This window comes from Uloborus diversus, chromosome 4 (assembly GCF_026930045.1).
Source record: "Uloborus diversus isolate 005 chromosome 4, Udiv.v.3.1, whole genome shotgun sequence".
Taxonomy (NCBI): domain Eukaryota; kingdom Metazoa; phylum Arthropoda; class Arachnida; order Araneae; family Uloboridae; genus Uloborus; species Uloborus diversus.
Genome location: NC_072734.1, coordinates 10626096 through 10646399, shown reverse-complemented (window position 1 = coordinate 10646399; position 20304 = coordinate 10626096). Strand labels below are relative to the sequence as shown.

Sequence of the window (20304 nt, the reverse complement as noted above, 5' to 3'; positions counted from 1 at the left end):
GATACGAAATTTCCCCTTGATAAGTTCGTTATTTCCGTTTCGAATTCTGTCCTTTGAACAGAATGAATAAGAAATGTTTCCGCCTTCATTAACTCTTGCGTATTGATTGGGCCAGATGTCCTTCGATCTGGGTACCTGCAGTTTTGAATAAATCTAAACATAAAACTTAGAGTTCTCACAAGTTTTGTAAAGTTATTAGATATTCCTAGAATGTCATTAAGAAATGAATTGTTATCTATCGTAACAGTCAATGAAATGTTCGATAGTTCATTAGGAGTATGTCTCTCAGCTTCAATCTTGTTCCCCGAGTGTCTCCTAAACTCTTGAGAGTATTCTGCAACGTCAGCTGGGGTGCAGATCTTGACAGATGACGGAAGCGAATCTTGCTGTAGAAACCGCGGTCCCTTCCACCAAGTTTCATGATGAGGCAGTTGATGTGGCTCCACGCCACGTGAGATAAGGTCAGCTACATTATCCTCGCTCTTCACGTGGTCCCATGAATAATTTCCAGTTAGTTGTTGAATTTTACTGACTCGGTTTGCAACGAAAGTCTTGAGTAGGTGTGCAGGTTGTTTGAGCCAAGCTAAAACAATTGTTGAATCTGAATATAAATGAATACTGTTAAACTGTAAATTCAGTGACTTCAGGACCTTTGAGGTTAATTCTGATAGCAATACAGCGGCACACAGCTCAAGGCGAGGGATAGTAACAGGTTTCAGTGGAGATACTCTTGATTTGCTGCATAAGAGAGCTACATTGACACTTCCTTGAGAAATACTTCTAATGTAGAGAACAGCTCCGTAGGCTCTTTCCGAGGCGTCGGAAAATCCATGAATTTCTAAAGTTTCAAATTGTTCTGATAAAATAAATCTATTGCATTCAATATTATTCAAGGCTTGCAAATTCTTCACGAACCTTCGCCATTCTTCATTTTCTAAAGAGGGAAGAGGCTGATTCCAATCCGTCTTCAAAAGCCATAGTTTTTGCATAAATATTTTCGCCCTTGCAATTATTGGACCCAATAGTCCTAAAGGGTCGAAAATTCGTGCAATATCCGATAGCACCGATCGCTTGGTGTAGTTGTTTTGTACATTGATGTTTACCTTGTACGCAAAATGGTCCGTTTGAGGTTTCCATAACATTCCTAACGCCTTTACTTCAGTAGTGTCATGGAAGGAACGCTCCTCATGGTCAGCTGTAACGTTTTTCAGCAGTTCTGATTCGTTCGCGCACCATTTATGGAGCTTCATACCCGCTCTTTCCAGTAAATGAATTAGTTCTATCTGCAGTTGTTTAACCTTCTCTAAAGTTTCAGCTCCTGTGAGCACGTCATCCATGTAGAAGTCTGTTGTTATGACCGATGATGCATATGGGAAATTTAACCCTTCATCAGCCGCTAACTGCTTTAACACTCTTGTTGCTAAGTACGGTGCACACGTTGTGCCGTAGGTGACGGTAGAAAGTTGGTAGATTTTTACTGGAGCATCAATTTCGCTCTTCCATAGTATTCGTTGGTAGTCACGATGCATTGGATGAATTGAGACTTGGCGGTACATCTTTTCGATGTCTGCACTAAATGCGTAACGGTGTTTTCGAAATCTTATCAAAATCGAAAATAATTCTTCTTGTATCACTCCGCCGTTCAATAGCTGAGAGTTTAAAGAATTTCCATTAGATGAGGGTGCTGAGGCATCAAAAACGACTCTTAGCTTTGTCGTACTTTTTTCCGGCTTATAAACACCATGGTGAGGTAAGTAGTAGCAGTTATCTGCTTTATCTTCAAGTATTTCCTGCATGTGTCCTAAGGTTTCATATTCAGTCATAAAGCTGGAGTACAAAGATTTCATATTCGGATCGCGATTAAGCTTCTTCCACAATGCATTTAATCTTTTGAAAGCGGATTGCTTGGATTCCCCTAACTTTATTTCTTCCACTGACGGCAGTTGCACAACGTACCGTCCCGTATTAGTTCGAGTATGAGTTTTCAGAAAATGCTGCTCACAAAACTGCTCTTCGCTGCCTTTGATTTTTTCTTCTTCAGCAACATTCTCGATTTCCCAGAATGTCTTTAGTGTGTTGTTTAAGTTTTCTTCTTCTAAAATCATACCGCAGTAGCTGGATCTATTTCCTGGGGTATTATCAATGGCTCCATTCACTATGAATCCAAATACCGAATCTTGGAGCACCACGTTTCCCGGATTAAGAAAAATCCTCTCAGGCTTTAACATTTCAAAGAACACTTCTGCACCAAGTAGAATATCAATTTTTCCGGGGCTGTTGAATTCGGGATCAGCTAACTGGATTCCAGTCGGCCAATTATATCTTGACACGTCTAGGTATGTTGAGGGGGTAACATCGGTTATTTTGGGCACCGATAAAAATTCAAGAGTTCGCACGAAATCCCTGTTTAAATTCGATACAGTGGCATGAAATTTGTTTCGTAGCGTTATTGACATTCCATTCAAACCCGACACAGCAATATTTGTTCTTGAAGTTTTAACTTTCAATTGATTTAAACAATTTGTGGTGACGAAATTCGACATTGATCCAGCATCCATCAGCGCCCGAAAGGGCCGCATCACCTTTGAGTCATCTGTTAAGTAGATGATAACAGTTGACAGTAGGATAGCTTTACGACTTGAAAGTAAACAAGTGTCTCTGTTCTTCCCCCGCTCGAGTGAGGGGTTTTCAACACCTGTATTGCTTGAGGCAAATTGTGGAGAAGAAATTGCGCTTCGTTCGCCATGGGGGTTGAGGATGAATGCATGGGAATTTCCGGTCGAGCTGTCCTTGTGTAGTAAAGAGTGGTGCCTTTGTGAACACTGTCGGCAGCTGTTCTTAGATTTGCAATCTTGTACTCGGTGAGAGAATCCAAAACAATTTAAGCACAAATTGTTCTTCCGCACTAGGTCATACCTTTGTTTGACATTTAGACGCTTGAATTCTTCACAATTATGCAGATTATGTGAAGCACTGCACAATTTACAACTGTTCAACATCCATGGCTTATTTACACTGCTTATGGATGTTTTTTGAGTTAATCTGGGTCCTATTTGTAAAGTGTATTGAATTTGAGAGTTCTCCAAAAAATGATGCCTCTTTTCTAAGAGTTGAACAAAATTGCTCCATTTTGGGAGGTCTGTAGAGGTTAAGGACATCTCAAATTGCTTTCGTGATTCTGCATCCACCTTTTGAAGAAATATGTTGAGGAGCAAAACGTCTGTAAAATCATTACATTGCAGATCCATTTGCCGGAGTGCACGCAGATGCTTATGAATCTTGTCCACAAGATTTCTCAGCTCATCTGCAGACTCATGAGTAATTTTCTGGATGTTTAACAGCTCTTGTATATGACTGTTCACAATTAGTCTCTTATTTTCGAACCTCTCAGTCAAGGCCTTCCACAGGGACTGGTAGGTATCATCTATTGTTTCTATTTCTTTGGCGCGGCCGATAAGTGATGATTTCAGGTAATACAGTTTTTGTGAATCTGAGAGGGAAGAGTTACTATTGATAATGGAGTTAAATTGTTCTTTGAAGAGGAACCATTCTTCATATTTACCTTTAAATTTTGGAAGTGATATTTCGGGAAGACGGATACTGATTGTTGAGTTAGGTGATGCATCATTAAAGGAGCGGGAACTATTGTTGACGAGCTGCTTGAACTTGCGCTTGAGGGCGACTTCTATTTTTTCTAATTCTTTTTCGAGTTCAATGAAAATCTTTTCATTTTCGTCCAATTCCTCATCCTTCAGCACTGAATAGTAATCCAATTTCAGCTGCTCGAATTTGGTTTTTAGAGCTTGCACATGTTCAAGTTTGCATTCGATTTCCGTAGAGTCCATATCACTTCCTATAAATGATAGCAACCGCGTGACTTGTCCTTTGAGACCTCCTCGTCTGCGGTTTAAAATGTTGAGGTCCGTCATCTCGTTAAGTAGAAAGTCCGTTAAGAAATCAAATACGCTGATTCTCCTCCGGTGAGACTTGACCAAAAATGAAGCCGCCTGGCTTCAGGGGGAAAAACTAATTTTCCAGCAGTGGACTGTATATTGAGAATGGTGACTGCATAGATGAGTCGTGGTTAAAACAACAACAATTAAATTTATTTACAATTAGAGTATGAGCATAATATTAAAGTAAGACTAGGATACGCATGTATCCTTACAAGGGATTGGGAGCGAGAGCCCTATGGCTGCATCCGCTAGCTACAACGTTGGAAGTGCATCTCCGAGCCGAGGGGTGGTTTCCCACGCTCCTTTCACAATGGGGGCTTTAGGGTTGCTTGGCAAAGCCAAGAGCCAAGACCCCAAGCGTTGCTCCTTATCGCTCGGGGGCCCGCGCAGAGGCGTTAACAAGGGCTTTAGACTGCCATCTCCGTTTAGTAAAAAAAACTTTTTTTTCATGGAGAAAAAAAATCATAAAATCGGTGAAAATGCAGTTTTTTCGCGACAAAAATGATTTTTTTTCTTTATCAAAAAACCTAACTAAACTTTCAAAAACGATGTCTAGAGGATATATGGGTCCTTATTTATTTTTAGAAAAATGAATTATTCAAATAGGTTAAATACTTTTGAAATAATGTCCATTTGAAATGGAGTGTTTTGCCGGTTTTTTCCAAAATGGCGGATTTTGTGCAGAATTTTAATAGGCTGTAACCGAAGAAAAAACATTTTTCTTGCAAAATCCTTTTGGGATATTTCATATGTCCCTCAGTTGTAACTACTGTATTTTTTTCAAAAAAATCGGTGATGGTCATGTGACAGACCCTGCCTGATCTGAAATGGAATGGCTCTATATTTCATCGCACTTATGTTGCCCTTATTTTGCTTTTCACGGTTTAAAGTCGTCATCTTGGATTTTACCATTATGAAAAAAATGCTCAAGGTTTATCATCTGACACTCAACTGATTTGGAATAAGCAGGCCAAAATAGAATAGGAGCAGTCGAAAAACATTATATATATTCAAAAAAGAGGTGTATTTTCTTCTAGCCTGGACTATATTAACTATCAATCTCGTCCATGTTTCACCCCCCCCCCTTTTTTGGGGTGTATTTGCATTAGTTTTTGCACCAGTATTATTGTTTTGTACTTATTGTTTGAAAAATAAAAAAATACCAGTTGACACTAAAATTCAATAAAAGTTTTAGCTTTTTATTATTGACTTTGATCACTCGATTTCATTAGCATCTGCTCCAGAATTCTTAATCTATTTTCTTTGAAAATCACATTAAGTGTTGCCATTTTCTGTTCTTGCATTACTTAGTTTTCAAAAGTGCACAAGTTTTTTATAAAAAATCCAAGATATTTCCTGATTATTATTTGAACCAAAATTGAACCATAAATAGCCATTTGCTGCATTCCCCCCCCCCTAGTAATATAGCCACTATTTAAAAAAAAAAAGGAAAACTACTTTAATTATTCTATGGGAAGAGTTTGTCTTCCTTGTTTTTGATTTTTATTACTTTGTATTCCACCCAACAAAGTGTTTTTATTTTTTTATTTGTGTATACGATAACCATACGTCCCGTTTTCAGTTTGCCTGTTCCATTGTCCCTACAGGACCCTGAAATCTTGCATCTTTTGAAGTCACTAAGTAGCCCTGCGAAAATTTGAATCAAAAGTTGGTTGCTGTTTTAGTTTTTAATGAGCAGAATTTGGAATTGTTTAAGTACTTTTATAACAATAATTTGAATTGAAGTTTCGCTTAGTTATTAAACATGTTTAATATTTCCCCAACCCTAATACACTGGTAAAAGTGAATATACATTAATGAATAATTTGATGACTGGCAAAAAAAAAAAAAAAAAAAACAGCTGCAATTTGCAGCGCTTAAAGCAATGTTGATTAACCCTTTAAGTGGTCAATTATTTTGCCAGAAATGCTTCCAAAAAAGGTATTTTTTTATTGCACTGTTTAGCATATTTATGTCTCTTCCACAATTTTACTCATGAGTGAAAAATCAATGAATGTTTCATAAAATTGTAGAACATCAGAAGTGTCGTCAAATTGTACGTGCACAGAGGGAATACTAGAAAATTTAAATCGAGGACACGGAACAGGTGGATTTTTCACATCAACCTCTGTAAACATTCTTGCAGAACTTAAATCTTCATCAGAGCTGAGCTCACTACACGAGTCATCTGAGGAATAATCGAAATAATTAGAAGAAATATCTGTATCAGAATGTAGTTCATCTAACAAGAAAGTATTTTCGTCGTCTATTCCATCCATAATTTCCATAAGATTCACAAGCACGGCATACAGTCGAACAAAAATTTCAAATAAAAGTTCCCGCTTTCCCGCTACATAGAAAAACCTGGATGAAAAGCATTTCATTTACATGGACAAGCCATGCCATCTGTTGAAAAATAATAATACTAAACAGTCTCTTTCAGTAATAAAAAATGTGGGCAAACCAGAAAAGGAAAGGAGAAAATATCGATGCCCGTACGCCGTATGGAAAAACCAGATGAGGCCAATTTCGGGTAGCACGTACACTGTACGGGCAAACTGCTTAAAGGGTTAAAAATGTAAATTGTGGGTGCAGATTTTAAATAGGAGTTCTATTCTTATTTAAAATCGGCACCAAATATACTCTAGCAAAATTTCTGCATGAAAAAATATAATTCTATACCAATTCTTCTTTTTTTGTTTGTTCATTTCTGCTTTTGTTATAAGCACAAACTGAAAGATATGTTTTTTTTTTTTTTGAGCATGCTGTCGCATAAAATTGTTAACTCTCCCATTTTGATAAGAAAAGAAAAATGTTCACTGGATTAAATGCATAGCATATCGTATCTATTACAGGCATTTCAAGCTGAAAATACTCCTAAGCAAAATGAGCAGTCCTTGAGAAATTTTGATTTATCGGAGTATCGGCAATTGTTGAGTGATGTAGCTGTCTGGATTTATCAAGCTGTGATTAAACTGATGGAAGTGAGAGTGCAGCCTTACATAGGTAATATTGAGTTTTTATTGGAGTTATTATTAGCTTTCAAAATACAGTAGAAGACCATTATACCGCACACCTTGAGACTGGAGCTTTTGCGTTATACAGGTTTTTGCGTTATATAGATCACTAGTGATATCCGCACGGCTCTGCCCGTAATAGAAAAACTAAAAGGTCTTTTGGTTCGCCTGTATATTTACAAATAATGTATGGTGAATTTTCTCGCCAATTGGCTTGTACCCATGTTAGGGTTCCACGTTATGATAATTTCGTATCTCGCCAATTGGCTTGTGCCCATGTTACGGTTCCAAGTTATGATAATTTCGTAATTTACTCGTCCATCTTATGATAGTTTTGTTCTTAAAATTGGAATAGAAAAAAAAAACAGAATCGAATTTTCGAAAGAACGCTTCGAGGTGCACACCCCCATGCTACAAACTAACTTTATGCCAAATTTCATGAAAATCGGCCGAACCGTCTAGGCACTATGCGCATCACAGAGGTCCAGACATCCTCCGGACAGAGAGACTTTCAGCTTTATTATTAGTAAAGATTTCACAAATTTTAAAACTAATATTCAGAATATATCTATATATCAGCACTTCAGAATGAGTTTTATCTGCAATGAGCTTTAAAGCACTAATATTACTGTTAGTCATTCACAAATAAATATGTTTCACAATCAAAAGAAAGTGAATTATCCTGCACTTCTGCTATCTTCATGGTTTGCATAGCAACTGGATTTTCAAGAGCCATCTGGTATTTTCTGTTTACTGTGGGTACTAATTTTCATTTAAAAGTTTTGAATTAAGATGGAAAGATGAAAAACTGATTCAAAATTTAATTTGCCCAACAATTTTTATGTTTGCAAAGAGATACAGAGGGATTTTTTTTTTATACTTCAAAACCTATTGGTAACTTCTGAAAAGTTGTGCAGTTTATAGAGAATTGCGTTATATAGATTGGCATTATAAAGGTATTCTACTGTAATGTCATTCTTTCTACTTGTGCATTCTTCACAACCCGATGTCATGTCTTTTAACTATTGACTGCAGCAAAACTACTAGAGTGTACCCTGAGTGTAAATCAATAGTCTAATTAACTTGAAAACACTAAATCTTAATATTGTTAAATCTAATGTCCAACTCAGTCAAAATTTTTGTAAAAAGGGTTGGAAACCAGTCTTCAAAATGCACAGGCTATTAATAAATAAAACTATGTCATGGCAAAGTAATTTTTAATTTTGAAAGAAAGTCTTATTAAGATATTTTTGAATTTCTGGTATTTAAAATTGCCTCTTATGATCATGAAGAAATAATATCACCCCAAATAGTAGAAAGTTCTTAGAAGAGATGTAACTACTTACAAAGTACCACCCTATGCTTCAAAAACATCTTGTAAAGATGGAAGTTACTCAAAATATTTCAGTCACACCTTAAATTTGAAGCAGCGTCAAATTAAATGGCATGAACTTTTCTTTTCTAATAAGACATCTGTCATTTACATTTCAGTTAAATATTATTTTACTATTTTCTGTTTAAAATTTTATTTTTACGAGTTTATATTTTATAAAATAATAATTTTGAAAAAGTTTAAATTTGTAGATTTACTTTTTCTTCGTTCAAAGAAATTTTATGTTTGTAATAATCATTTTCTTTTAGTGTGGGAAGCAGTTTAACGCAACTTTAGTTTAACAACATTGTGCTCGAGATATTCTAACTAAATCCTAACACTTTTCTAATGTAATTCAGACTTTAGTTCTCAATTTCGAATAATTTGAGAGCATGAAGCTAGTTTTAAAGTTGCTTTTAGATGTCTGTGTGAATGAGTCGATGAAACTATTTATATTTGAACAAAAATAAAATCCTGATTTCAGGATGAAATGTTTTTACTTTATTATGCATGATTTTTAAAACTGCCAATTATAAAAGTGTGATTTAATTTTATTTATTTGACATTCTAAAGATATATTGTTAAAATTGCAACTTTCTTCCTTTCTTATTGAAAAGTCTACTTTTTCTTCCAGTTCCTGCTGTTTTAGAGCATGAAGCAATACCAGGTATTTCTGGGAACAAACCTTCTGGCATGAGAGGGCGCTCTTCCAGCATTGCTCGTGAAGTTGAATCACCAGTTGATCCTCAACGAGCACTGGACAGTCTCATTAAAGAAGTTAGTACTTTAGCTAGAATTTAACATTGTGACAATATATATAAAGATGAGTAGGTTTGTTCTACCGAATTAGTATTTATTACAGAGATTAAATTTCGAATAATTTGATAACAAGATAAAAGCAAAGTTTCTAAAATACTAAAAAGCTAAAAACAACATTCTAAAAGTCGCTGTCAAGCGAATGCCCACACCAAACAAAGACAGAGTTAATTCGAATTAATGAGAGAAGAGTTGAGTAACGCACAGTTGCTGCTTCAAATAATTGATTCTGTGGCCGGAGTTACAGCGGATTGGAGCTCCATGGTCCCCACATATATATATTGAGTCGATGTTGAACCTGAATGAAGTATATTTTTATATCCGTCGGTCCTAAGCTTGTACTTCCAACCACAAAAAATGGTCAAATTGAGATGCCCTCATCTCAATCTGACCATTTTTTGTGGATGGTCAAATATTGAAAGTTTGTCAAGATATTGAAAGTTTGACTCCGAAAAATAATGTATTGAAAAATCCTTACATTCATACTTTAGGAAATCATCTACATAAAAAACAATTCAGACACACAAAAAAAAAAAAAAAAAAAAAAAATCTAACAAACTTCACAAGAGGTATTCAAGTTCAAAACTCTAATGCAGGGGTTCCCAAACTTTTTTATTCACGGCACCCTTTGGAGAATTAGCCTTTTCTTACAGCATTCTAGTCTATATGTATTACATTATATACATTGTTACCATGGACATTTTGCGGCACACCTTGCCTCTACCTGCGGCACCCCACAGTGCCACAACACCCGCTTTGGGAACCTCTGCTCTAATGCATAGTGTAGGGATCATTAAAAAATTGAGATGGAAACCTATTGCCCTATCAGACAATTAACCAACTTTTATACAAGTATAACCATGACATAAGTCAACTTGTTAAAGTCAAAACACTAGATTTAACCTCTTTACTGCAATTGAAAAAGACATACCTGTGTTGTACTCTACTTTTGTTGAACTTCTAGTTTGGTTTTGCTTAATTTTATTCTTATTTAATTTAAATTCTGATTGTTTTCTCTTCTCTTTTTTTTTTTTTTTTTACAGCTCTCGGCCTTTTTCAAAGTTCTTAGTATACATGGCATTGATCCTGAATTAATCACTCAAATCTACAAACAGGTAACAAATATTTATTTTGAAGCTGTTATACTGCAACCATCACCATTATTTATTTATTAACTTAAACCCTACCAATCACCACCGGATGTGGTGATTGGGGAGAACAGAACCATCACTATACTAATGCAAATGATACTTAATTTTTTAAAAAAATTCTTTACAGCTGTTCTATTTTATTTGTGCTGGAGCACTAAATAACCTGTTGCTGCGGAAAGATATGTGCCACTGGTCAAAAGGAATGCAGATTCGGTAACATTTTGTTTCTTATTTTACTTATTTAAGAAAAAGGCTTTGTTTTTTAAGTAATAAATTGGAATTAATATATTGTAAACTTGACTTCAAGTTCTTCTTTGTGTTCTTTCTTGTAAATTAAATAAGCATTTTAAAATTGCATGAGTATAGTAGATAAAATTTGTTCAAAATACATTAACATCAGTTCTACAATGTATAAGAACATTATGTAAACATATTAGCTTAAAATTTCTAATGGGGTGGTTTCCTTCAGTCAAAAGTACTACTTTTAGTCATTGAAATGGATAGAATAAGCAAAAAAAAAATTACATGAACCCAGAAAATACTTTCATTTTCCCAACAGTTTTTTAAAATTTTTTAAAGTGTCCAGTTTTTCAAACAAGGCGTGGTCTTTATGACGTCACAAATGATGCAATTTGGCATATCTTTCTACTACTTTTCCACGTTATGATAATCAAGCAGCGAATTACAATTGCGCTCTACGCTTGCTATCAACCATATCGTTCCCAATACACGCGAGTAAAGATGCGAATTAAATATTTTGTTCTGTGAATGGCAACATTGAATGGCATTTCATCATTTGTGATGTCACACGACAGAAGTGTAAACATTGAAAGCGTGCCGATTTAAGTAAGTTTTTTAAAGTATTAAACTTAAACAAATTACTTAGAAAATGGTCAGATCCTATGTTTTTAAGCATGCTCTTTCAGAAAAAAATACTTTTAAAATTTTGGAAACGATTCCATTGCTCTGCATCCTTAATATAAATTTTAAGCAGATATTTTATACTCCTAAAAAGACTTTCCTTTCCTCAGGCTAAAAACCTCATTGAGTTTATTGTCTTTAAGAAAGAGCTCACTGCTTTTACTTCAAATAATTTTATGAGACAATTCCTTGTAACGGGAAGAATTTGTTCAATTTCAAATCAAGTGTTAAAATCAAAATGTAAATATTGTGTTTCTTAAAATTTGCATCTTGCTCTGAAATTAGGAAAATATATTGTTACAAATTCTGTAAATAGAAATTATTTTTGTAATTAATTTGTCGTAATCTAGCTAAATTTGGCGTTTATTTAATTATCTTTCATCTAAAATTACTGTAGTAATGTAACCTGTAAATAGTTTCTTGTAATGAATATACAGCACCTGTACATTCGACTGAAGTATACGGTCCCCTCATTTCTGAGTGATAAAATTTGTGAATGGAAAGAAATAAGAAAGTGTAGAACGGTGTAGCATTTTCTGGAATAGTTGAGAGGTCTCTTTCGATGTCTATAAAAAGCCGTTAGGCATGATAAGAAGTCAGTCTCGATTGAGAATTCGTGCTGAGAGTGTATTAGCTTCGTTTATTGCGAGGCATTTCGCTGTGTTGTTTTTCGTATTTGGATGAAAATACGTGTGTAACCGTTGAGTTTACGGTGTTGATTGATATTTGCTTGATTGCTGATGATTAATTTAGCAGCTGTTAACAATCTTTCCTGTACATAGTGTAATTAAAACTCCTGTGTTTTTCTCAAGAACTGTGTCGTCCTTTCAAGAAAGTTGAAGCTGCACCGGAACCTTTAACAATATATTCATTTTTGTTAGTGTGATATTCATTTCAGTCATAAAATGTGCATGTAATCTTGACTAGAATTTATACTTGTAGCTTTTTAAAAAGCTTACTGTTGAGAAATGAAAATTTTTACTTAATTTCATTAATTACCTTCAATACATTATTGTTAGTCTTGAGTCTAAAATTTGAGTTGTTCTGTAAACTTCATATTTTGCATCTGTCATGAGATGATAATTTTATCCTGTATTATACAGGATAAAATTAAGTATATTAGTAGATTGATTGGACTTAAATCTGTATTTGGGTCATTCCATGCGAAATGAGCAAATTAGCTGTGGCTGACATGTCACAGATTTCAATGAAAATTTTTATTTAGGTAAATCATGCATATGTATGAGCATATGCAAAGTATGGAAGCTTAAAAACTGTTTGTTGCTTTGTTATTGAAATTAGAAGTTGATGCTTAGGCTAAGCCTACATTTTCAGAGTTCATGGCAGCCAGTTTGCGACTTAATAACTCCATAAGTTATAAATGTACACTTAAAAAATAAATATTTCCACATTCTATAAACACATATTTATTAGGAAAGATGAAAGTAAAATTTATTCAGAGCTTTTTTTTTTTTTTTTTTTTGAATCTTGGATATTAACAAAGATTGAAAAAACTTGAAAATTTCATTCAGATTTCAAATCACTCTTCAAGCTCTTTTAATGAAAAAATAACAGCAAAAAGAATCCGGATTGAAAAAGTATCCATAAATAACTGTCTGCTTGAATTTAGTAATTGTTTTTGAATTCCTTAATGATGAAATTGTCCTTTAAAAAATCAAAAATTTCCGAAATTTTCATTTTTTCCTCTATTTTAGATGCTTGTTTGAACATGATGGAATGCCCTTAATTTACTCAATTTTTTTTTTACGTAACATATTGAAGTGTCTTTTAGATGCTACTAAATTTTAATCATTGAATCAGTGTATTTTTGTTACTAGAGTAACTTGAACTAATGTAAAATTCCATTAGTTACGGCTATTTATTGTAAGTTTATCAAGACTTAACCCTTTCTTTGATGTTTCATTTTCTCAAAAGTATGTTTATGAAGTACTTGCTGAAATGTTTCCCTAATTATTTTAAGTGTATTATGGTCCAGTTTATAAAATTGAATATAATTGTGCCACTGAAAGTTGAATTTTCTTCTCCACCCGTGGTATAGGAAAAAATAACTCTAAAGTTCCTAGAAAACCTATCATGTCAGCATGACTAAAAGAACATACTGAATTTAAAGATTAAGACAGAGGACCATCTCTTCTAATTTTCAATGGTATTTGAGATTGGGCTATGAATTTGAGGCAATTTGTTTTATCTATGAATAAGTATATTTGACGAAATACACCCATTTATTTCAACCATCCTGCTGCAAAGTTCTTTGAAACAAAAGTATTCCTCTGGGAGCGAAACTTGTCTATTTTAGTGATAGCTTTTCTTTCCAGAATGAAAATTGTCAGTTAAACAACATTTGCCACAATGAATCTAATTTTTAATTTAAAGCAGATCACTTTTCTTTCTACTATCAATGGCAAAAATGTATATAATGGCATATTGATAAAACTATCAAACTATTATCCGTCAGAACAAGTATACATATGATATACAATACACTTATAACTGCAAGATATTTTTTCCTTTTGCCTGCTACAATCACGATTATTATTATTATTTTTTTTTTTTTTTTTGTCTCATGAGTAAAACTTATCAATCTTGAAAGTTAGGCTCAATAACAATTAATTGAAGTATCCATAGCTGTCTTAGAGATAGGAAATTATCATTGTTTCAGCTCAATTAACAATTGTACATCTGAATTCCTTGTCTTAGATTTATCTCAATCATCAGTGAAAGGAGGGTATTTTTGAAGAGAAAGAGTTTAGAGATTAAGTTTTTGAATTCGCATGGACCAGCACCGTAGTACACATGACCTATTAAAGATGATGTTTGTCTGAAACTACTTGAAATATATTAATGAAAGTATTATTAACAGGGGTGATTGTGTTCCGGTATTTTACCGAATTTCCGGTATTTTCTGACGTATTTCCGGTATTTTTATGTCTGAAAATACCGGAATTGTTTGTTTTTTTTGTTATGCTTTTATCTCCCTACCTCCGGAATTTGGTTAAAATTATATAATACTCATCAAATATACCTGCAAGAGCCTTAAGATGGACAAATGTCAAGATAATTTTTATAACACCAGCTCAAAAGTAACTTTGTAACCCATTAAAAATTTAATCAAATGTACACACAATATTTTGACTCAGAACTATTTAATACTATGGCAAAGGTTCACTTAAGTAATAGGGGCCAAAGACTACCCCCCCCCCCCCCCCGTTCTCGCTTTGAAACTTTCAGGTATTTTTTGATGAACTCACAATCACCCCTGTATTAATATCTTCAACTGGATTTTCCTACAAAAATGAGCCACAAGTTTTTAGCCAGATTGATTTTTTTTTTTTTTTTGTGGAGAGCAAAGAAAGAAAAAAAAAGCAACATTTCCTTTGATGCATTTGTTGAAGCTATTATTATTATTTCTTGAGAAAAATTTACAATATACCAGTACATTTTAAAAAAATTGAAATAATTGTTAGATATACTTGCTTTTGCATCATTTAGTCGTTTTTTCTAGGTCTTTGAATTCCTGTAATTTCACATAAAACACAAAGAAAATGCTATTGTTCTGAATTTTATTTTAAGCTTAGAAATCAAAAACCAGTTTCGAGTTTGGTCAAGCAAATAGTAGAAATGCTGCTCTATATTCTTGCAAAATTTTAAAGTTGTCTGAATTTTCCCTCATTTAAATTTTTGTATCTATGTCAAGGGGAAAATCATCACTTCACAAAATGTCACTAAGTTTAAAACTGATTTTTAATACAAAGGAGTTAAAATACAATTTCAAAACTAAGGTATTTCTTTTATAATACATAACATGTTATTGGGTATTAATTTCAGCGAAGCTAATACATTCCTTAAAGGATATGATTAAAAAATAAAATGCTTAATTATGCGAACTGAAATATTTTCCGGCTTTTTAAGCTTGGTTAAAAGTTAACTATAGTAATTTTGAAAATTTTACTCATATCAGATGAAAGGCCCTACTCAGGGCTGGATTTAGGGGAGGGCAGGCGGGGTTACTGACCCGGGACCTCCACAACAAAGGGGCCCCAAAAATAAATTTTTTACAAAATATCCTAACTTTCACCGGTCGAAAATATCAGATATATACATATATATTTAAAAGTATTCGGATATATATCAAAGTATCGGATATTTTCGAAAATATGATGATCTTTTCGAACCCTGATTAGGGGCTTCCACTCCTTCATTGCCCCGGGGCCTCCACACTTCCAAATTCGGCCCTGACCCTACTCCATAGATTGCAACAATATATAAATTTTATGTTTTGATTAAATAGTTAAAAAAAATACAAGCCCTCAAAAATGCAACATTTAGCATTTATGAGAATGCTGTTCAATTTGACAAATTTTCAATCGCATGTAACTATTAAAATAAAAAATATAAAGCCAAAATATTTTAGATATGTTTATACAGACATAAAAGAAACCTGTATACCAAATTTTATGAAAATCTGTTTCCATGCAGCTCAAAGGCAGATCTAGAAATGTTTCAAGGAGGGGTGGTTGAATTTTTAACTTGTGCTTTGGGGGAAGGGGGGCTGCCACAGAATTTTCACCAGAAACAACTGAAATATCGAAATTTAACCAATGAGGTCTTTGAACCTATTTCTTTAATTTTCTGCTGAAAGAGGTATTCCAAAATTGTGTTTTAGAACTTCAATTTCGTAATATTTCCTTTGAAATGCTTCAAAAACTTTTCCCCCTAACATCATGAAAAAAAAAATCTAAAATTGCCTTTGTGTAACTTCAATGTCAAAAAGTTTCCGAGAGGGAGATTGGAACTCCATTCCTTTCCTTATCATCTTCAAAAAAGGCCTAACTTTGCGTTTTAGTACTTCAATTTGAAAAAATTGCCTGTGCAAGGTACCTCCCTCAAAGGAGAGGCGATCGCCCCCATCGCCCCTCCCTTGTATCCGTCCTTGATGCAGCCACTTTTTTTTGTGCATTTTGCTCATTTCGTATGGAATGACCCATTTTGTTTCTGTTCTTTAGATACAATTTAAGTCATCTTGAACAGTGGTGCCGCGATTTGAGGATGCAAGACCAGGAAGTCATTGAAACTCTTCAACCTATTGTCCAGGCATCACAATTGCTGCAAGCTCGCAAAACAGATGAGGATGTTCAAAGTGTGTCTGACATGTGCAACAAACTTACTACGTCACAAGTATGTTCATCTATTGTTATTTGTTTTTCTTGTCCATATTAATCTGAAATATGTGTGTGATCACACCACACAACAAGTGTTTGCATTTTTAATATATTAAAACAGTTATAGTCTGTCTAACAAGAAGTGAAAACAGAAGTAAATATCAAGTACTGCTGTGTTTTTCCATCAGTATTTATCACTTTTAAGGTTTCTTTACTAAATAGGTGATTATGCTCATATTGAGCAAGCAGTGAGTGAGAGGGCTATAACTCAAGAAGAGTGATATTTAACAGCAAAACATTTTTGACAACTTGATGATTTCTCTGCAAATTTTGGGCCAACTTGGTTCAAAATGTAATATTTTTAGCACAAAAATGACCAGAGGGTTGCTTTCAAGACGGTTGACTTTCTCTAAATTGTCCTAAATCCATCTGGGAACTGACAGCCAATCAGGCGATATCTTGAAAGACAGACAGGCAAACAGGTGCTCATAGATTTTAATAACATGAGATCTGACCTGGCCATTCATCACCGGACACCCCTCGAAAAGTGAGTAGGAGCGCCCATACACGTCATGCATACGTCAAACCACCTATAAAAGGTTGAGAATGGTGTGCCGAGACTCAGAACCACTATTGTAGTTAAAATGAACAACCGACATGAACTTCAAGCGGAGGAGAGAGGAATGATTATTGGAGCCCATAGATTTGGGCATTCAGTCAGAGAGATTAGCGGGGAATTTCAGATACCCTGGGCTACTGTGGGTGATGTGATATCAAAATGGAAGAGAGTTGGAGTGATAATATGCCAACCCAGACCAAGTAAACCGACTAAATTGATGGATCGAGATCGTTGAAGCCTGAAGCGTGTGGTTATGGCAAATCGCATGGATTCGCTAGAAAAGATGGCAGATCAGTTTCGATCAAGCACGTCGAACAAAGCTAGTGATCGGACGGTTCGTCGGGAAATTGTAAAACTTGGTTTCCATGGACGAGTAGCAGCTCACAAGCCAAATATCACATGTGACAATGCAACCCTTCGATTGGAGTGGTGCAAAGAACGCCGTCACTGGACGCTAGATAAGTGGAAAACCAACCTCTGGAGTGATGAATCACGCTACCATATGTGGCAGTTCGACAGACGTGTGTGGGTGTGTTGAATGCCTGGTGAACGAGATTTACAGGACTGTGTCATCCCCACGGTGAAATTTGGTTGAGGTAGGATAATGGTGTGGTTGTGTTTTTCGTGGTATGGGCTTGGTAAACTTGTTGCAGTGGATGAAATTATAAATGTCGAGCGGTACCAAGCAGTTCTGGACAACCACGCGTTACTTACCTCGTGGCGATACTTCGGAAATGGCCCTTTTCTCTTTAAACAGGACAATGCACCATGCTGTACCGCACGTGTTATTACTACCTGGTTTGAAAACATGAATATGGGAAAACTTGATTGGCCTGCCCAGAGTCCAGATGTTAACCCCATCGAGCATTTTTGGGATGTGTTGGAGCAGCGGCTGAAAGCCAGGCCAACCCGGCCCCGAAACAAGACTAGGCTCTAGGCCATATTGAAGGAGGAATAGAGCCTGATTCCTGTTTCAACATATCGTCACTTGGTGGAAAGTCTTCCTCAAAGAGTTGCAGCTGTTATTGCAGCAAATGGTGGCCCTACACTCTAACACGTTGTGTGAGTCCTCTTTACGTGACTTGTATGAGGTGTTCGGTGACGAATGGCAAGGTAATGTATATTGGGTGACTTAACTAGTGAATGAACATAGCCCAGTCTATGAACAGTTAGTAATTTTGTTTACAACATAAGGCTTTATAAGTTTTTTCTTTATTGAATTGGCAACAGACACAATATTTTATGAGTTCAAAACAAAAATGGCTCCCAGTTTATTTTTCTCCACTTTTTGGACTTCTACATTTGCTACATTTTTTTCTATTTACCCTCCTTCCCCCCCCCCTTCTCAAAAAAAAGGAAAAGAAAAATGTGTTTAATGTTATGTACCTAATAATGATGGTTCTTATGGATATTATGAATTTTTGAAAATGAAAAAAAAAATGTGTATTGTGTAAGTGTTCTTTACTGGGGACATTACCCTTTTTGCAGTTGAATTTGGTTCTAGTTACATCATTCATAGTGACAACTCGGTTATAACATCAGAAAAATTCAGCCCCTTGAATTCACCCATAAAACAGAAATGATGATTGGCTGTAACATCTCTTGGCTATAGCATAATAAATATTCTAGGCCCTTGGAGGATGTTTTGACATGGGGTGCAAAATATGTCTGAGTGAAAAAACTAGGTCCGGAATTTTTGCCCATTTTCGGGAAAATTTTTGAACTTTTTAAGGGAGGGATTTTTAATATTTTGATGTCATGCAGTGACATTTCACTGAGTTTTTACGAAATCAAAAACTTATAAAATTGATTGTTCCCTTTTTTCAAAACCATTTATAAGCCTTTTAATTTTTAGTACTTGTCTTAAGTAGGAATTCGTAATTAAGTAGGAACAATTGACTTTGATTAGGGATATCAAACATATTTGTGCTGGATATTTGAGATTGCTAAGTTTCCCCGCACAATAACACTTTCAGTATGATACAAATACAGTTTGGGACAATTTCAGGTAAACATTTTATGTTTCGGGAAAATTTCAAATAGTAAAATTTTCTGCACCCCTGATTATAACAGAGTTTCATAGTATTTTTTACTCCCTGAAGTATTTATGCGTCTCCCAAACTCTTTTACAGATCATCAAGATCCTAAACCTCTACACGCCGGCCGACGACTATGAAGAGCGTGTGCCGATATCCTTCATTCGCAAGATGCAGCAGTGCTTGCAGAAGCGAGACGAAGAAAAGATGGCCGCTGGCCAGAGCTTGAATGCGGGGCCCAGCACACTGCTCATGGACACGAAATACGCCTTCCCCATTCGCTTCCCCTTCAACCCCTCAAACATCCGACTGGAGGACATCGTCATTCCGGAAGTTCTCGATCTCCAGCACGTGCTCAGGAAGATCTAGGGGGCCATTACATTTTTTAAGTTTGGCATTTTTGTTTGCTTCTTTTAAGTTTTTCATCCATTATTGGCAATTACAGTAGAGTATCAAAAATCTACCAATGTCTAAAATCTGCCATACAAAATATTTATTTTATGCATCTATTTCTTTAGCATTAGGAGATAAATATTATCATTTTCAGGGAAACAAAGTTTGTGTTACTGTACAAAGCTTATTAAATATTTATAACTTGGAAGAAAATAAAATAAAACTTACATTTTTAAAACAAATAACAATTGATCAAATGCACTGAAAATTTCAGAAATAGTTTTTCATTTTTTATTATTGTTTCATTGTATATATTCAATGTTCAGATAGTTTTTCCCATGTATTAATGTAAACGAAAAATTACTTCTATGTTTTGTTTGCAATACTATTCTGTTTTAGTAATTAAAATGAGTTAATTTATGGCCCTAAAATGCACTCAACCTTTGGTCTCAGGCTGTGTGGAATTTTGGCACTCTTCTGTAATGAGCAGTTAAAGGATGGTCCTGACTTTACTGGTAGGATAATTTTGTTTTGTTAAATTTTCTGAAAATATATGGGGATTAAAAATTCGTTGCTAGCTAAGCAGTGATGGGATTCAAGTGCTTTCGTGTGCTTAAAAGTTTTCTTTCTTTATTTTAAGAACAATAATGGTTTTTTAAAAAAATTATCCAAAACTTTTTTAATTGATTAAAAAAAAATTACAATGTAGTTTTGCATGCCTAGTATATTTAGTTAATATTTTTAATAAATTAGATTTTTGAAGAATTCTAACATACTTTTTGGTTTTTACAATTCTTTTATTCCCTCTCTTTTTATTAAAAAATTATCATTAAATGCATCTCA

General features: G+C 34.7%; 1 protein-coding gene across 1 annotated transcript in view; it reads left to right on the top strand.

Annotated features, from left to right (window-relative positions):
• Positions 1 to 19437, top strand: part of LOC129219818 (unconventional myosin-Va-like) — a 94531-nt gene extending 75094 nt beyond the window's left edge. Inside the window, 6 exon segments of the mRNA XM_054854122.1 lie at positions 6812 to 6962; positions 8980 to 9122; positions 10205 to 10276; positions 10440 to 10525; positions 16258 to 16429; positions 19165 to 19437. Coding sequence (XP_054710097.1) covers positions 6812 to 6962; positions 8980 to 9122; positions 10205 to 10276; positions 10440 to 10525; positions 16258 to 16429; positions 19165 to 19437 — 897 coding nt within the window.
• The last annotated feature ends 867 nt before the right edge of the window (positions 19438 to 20304 follow it).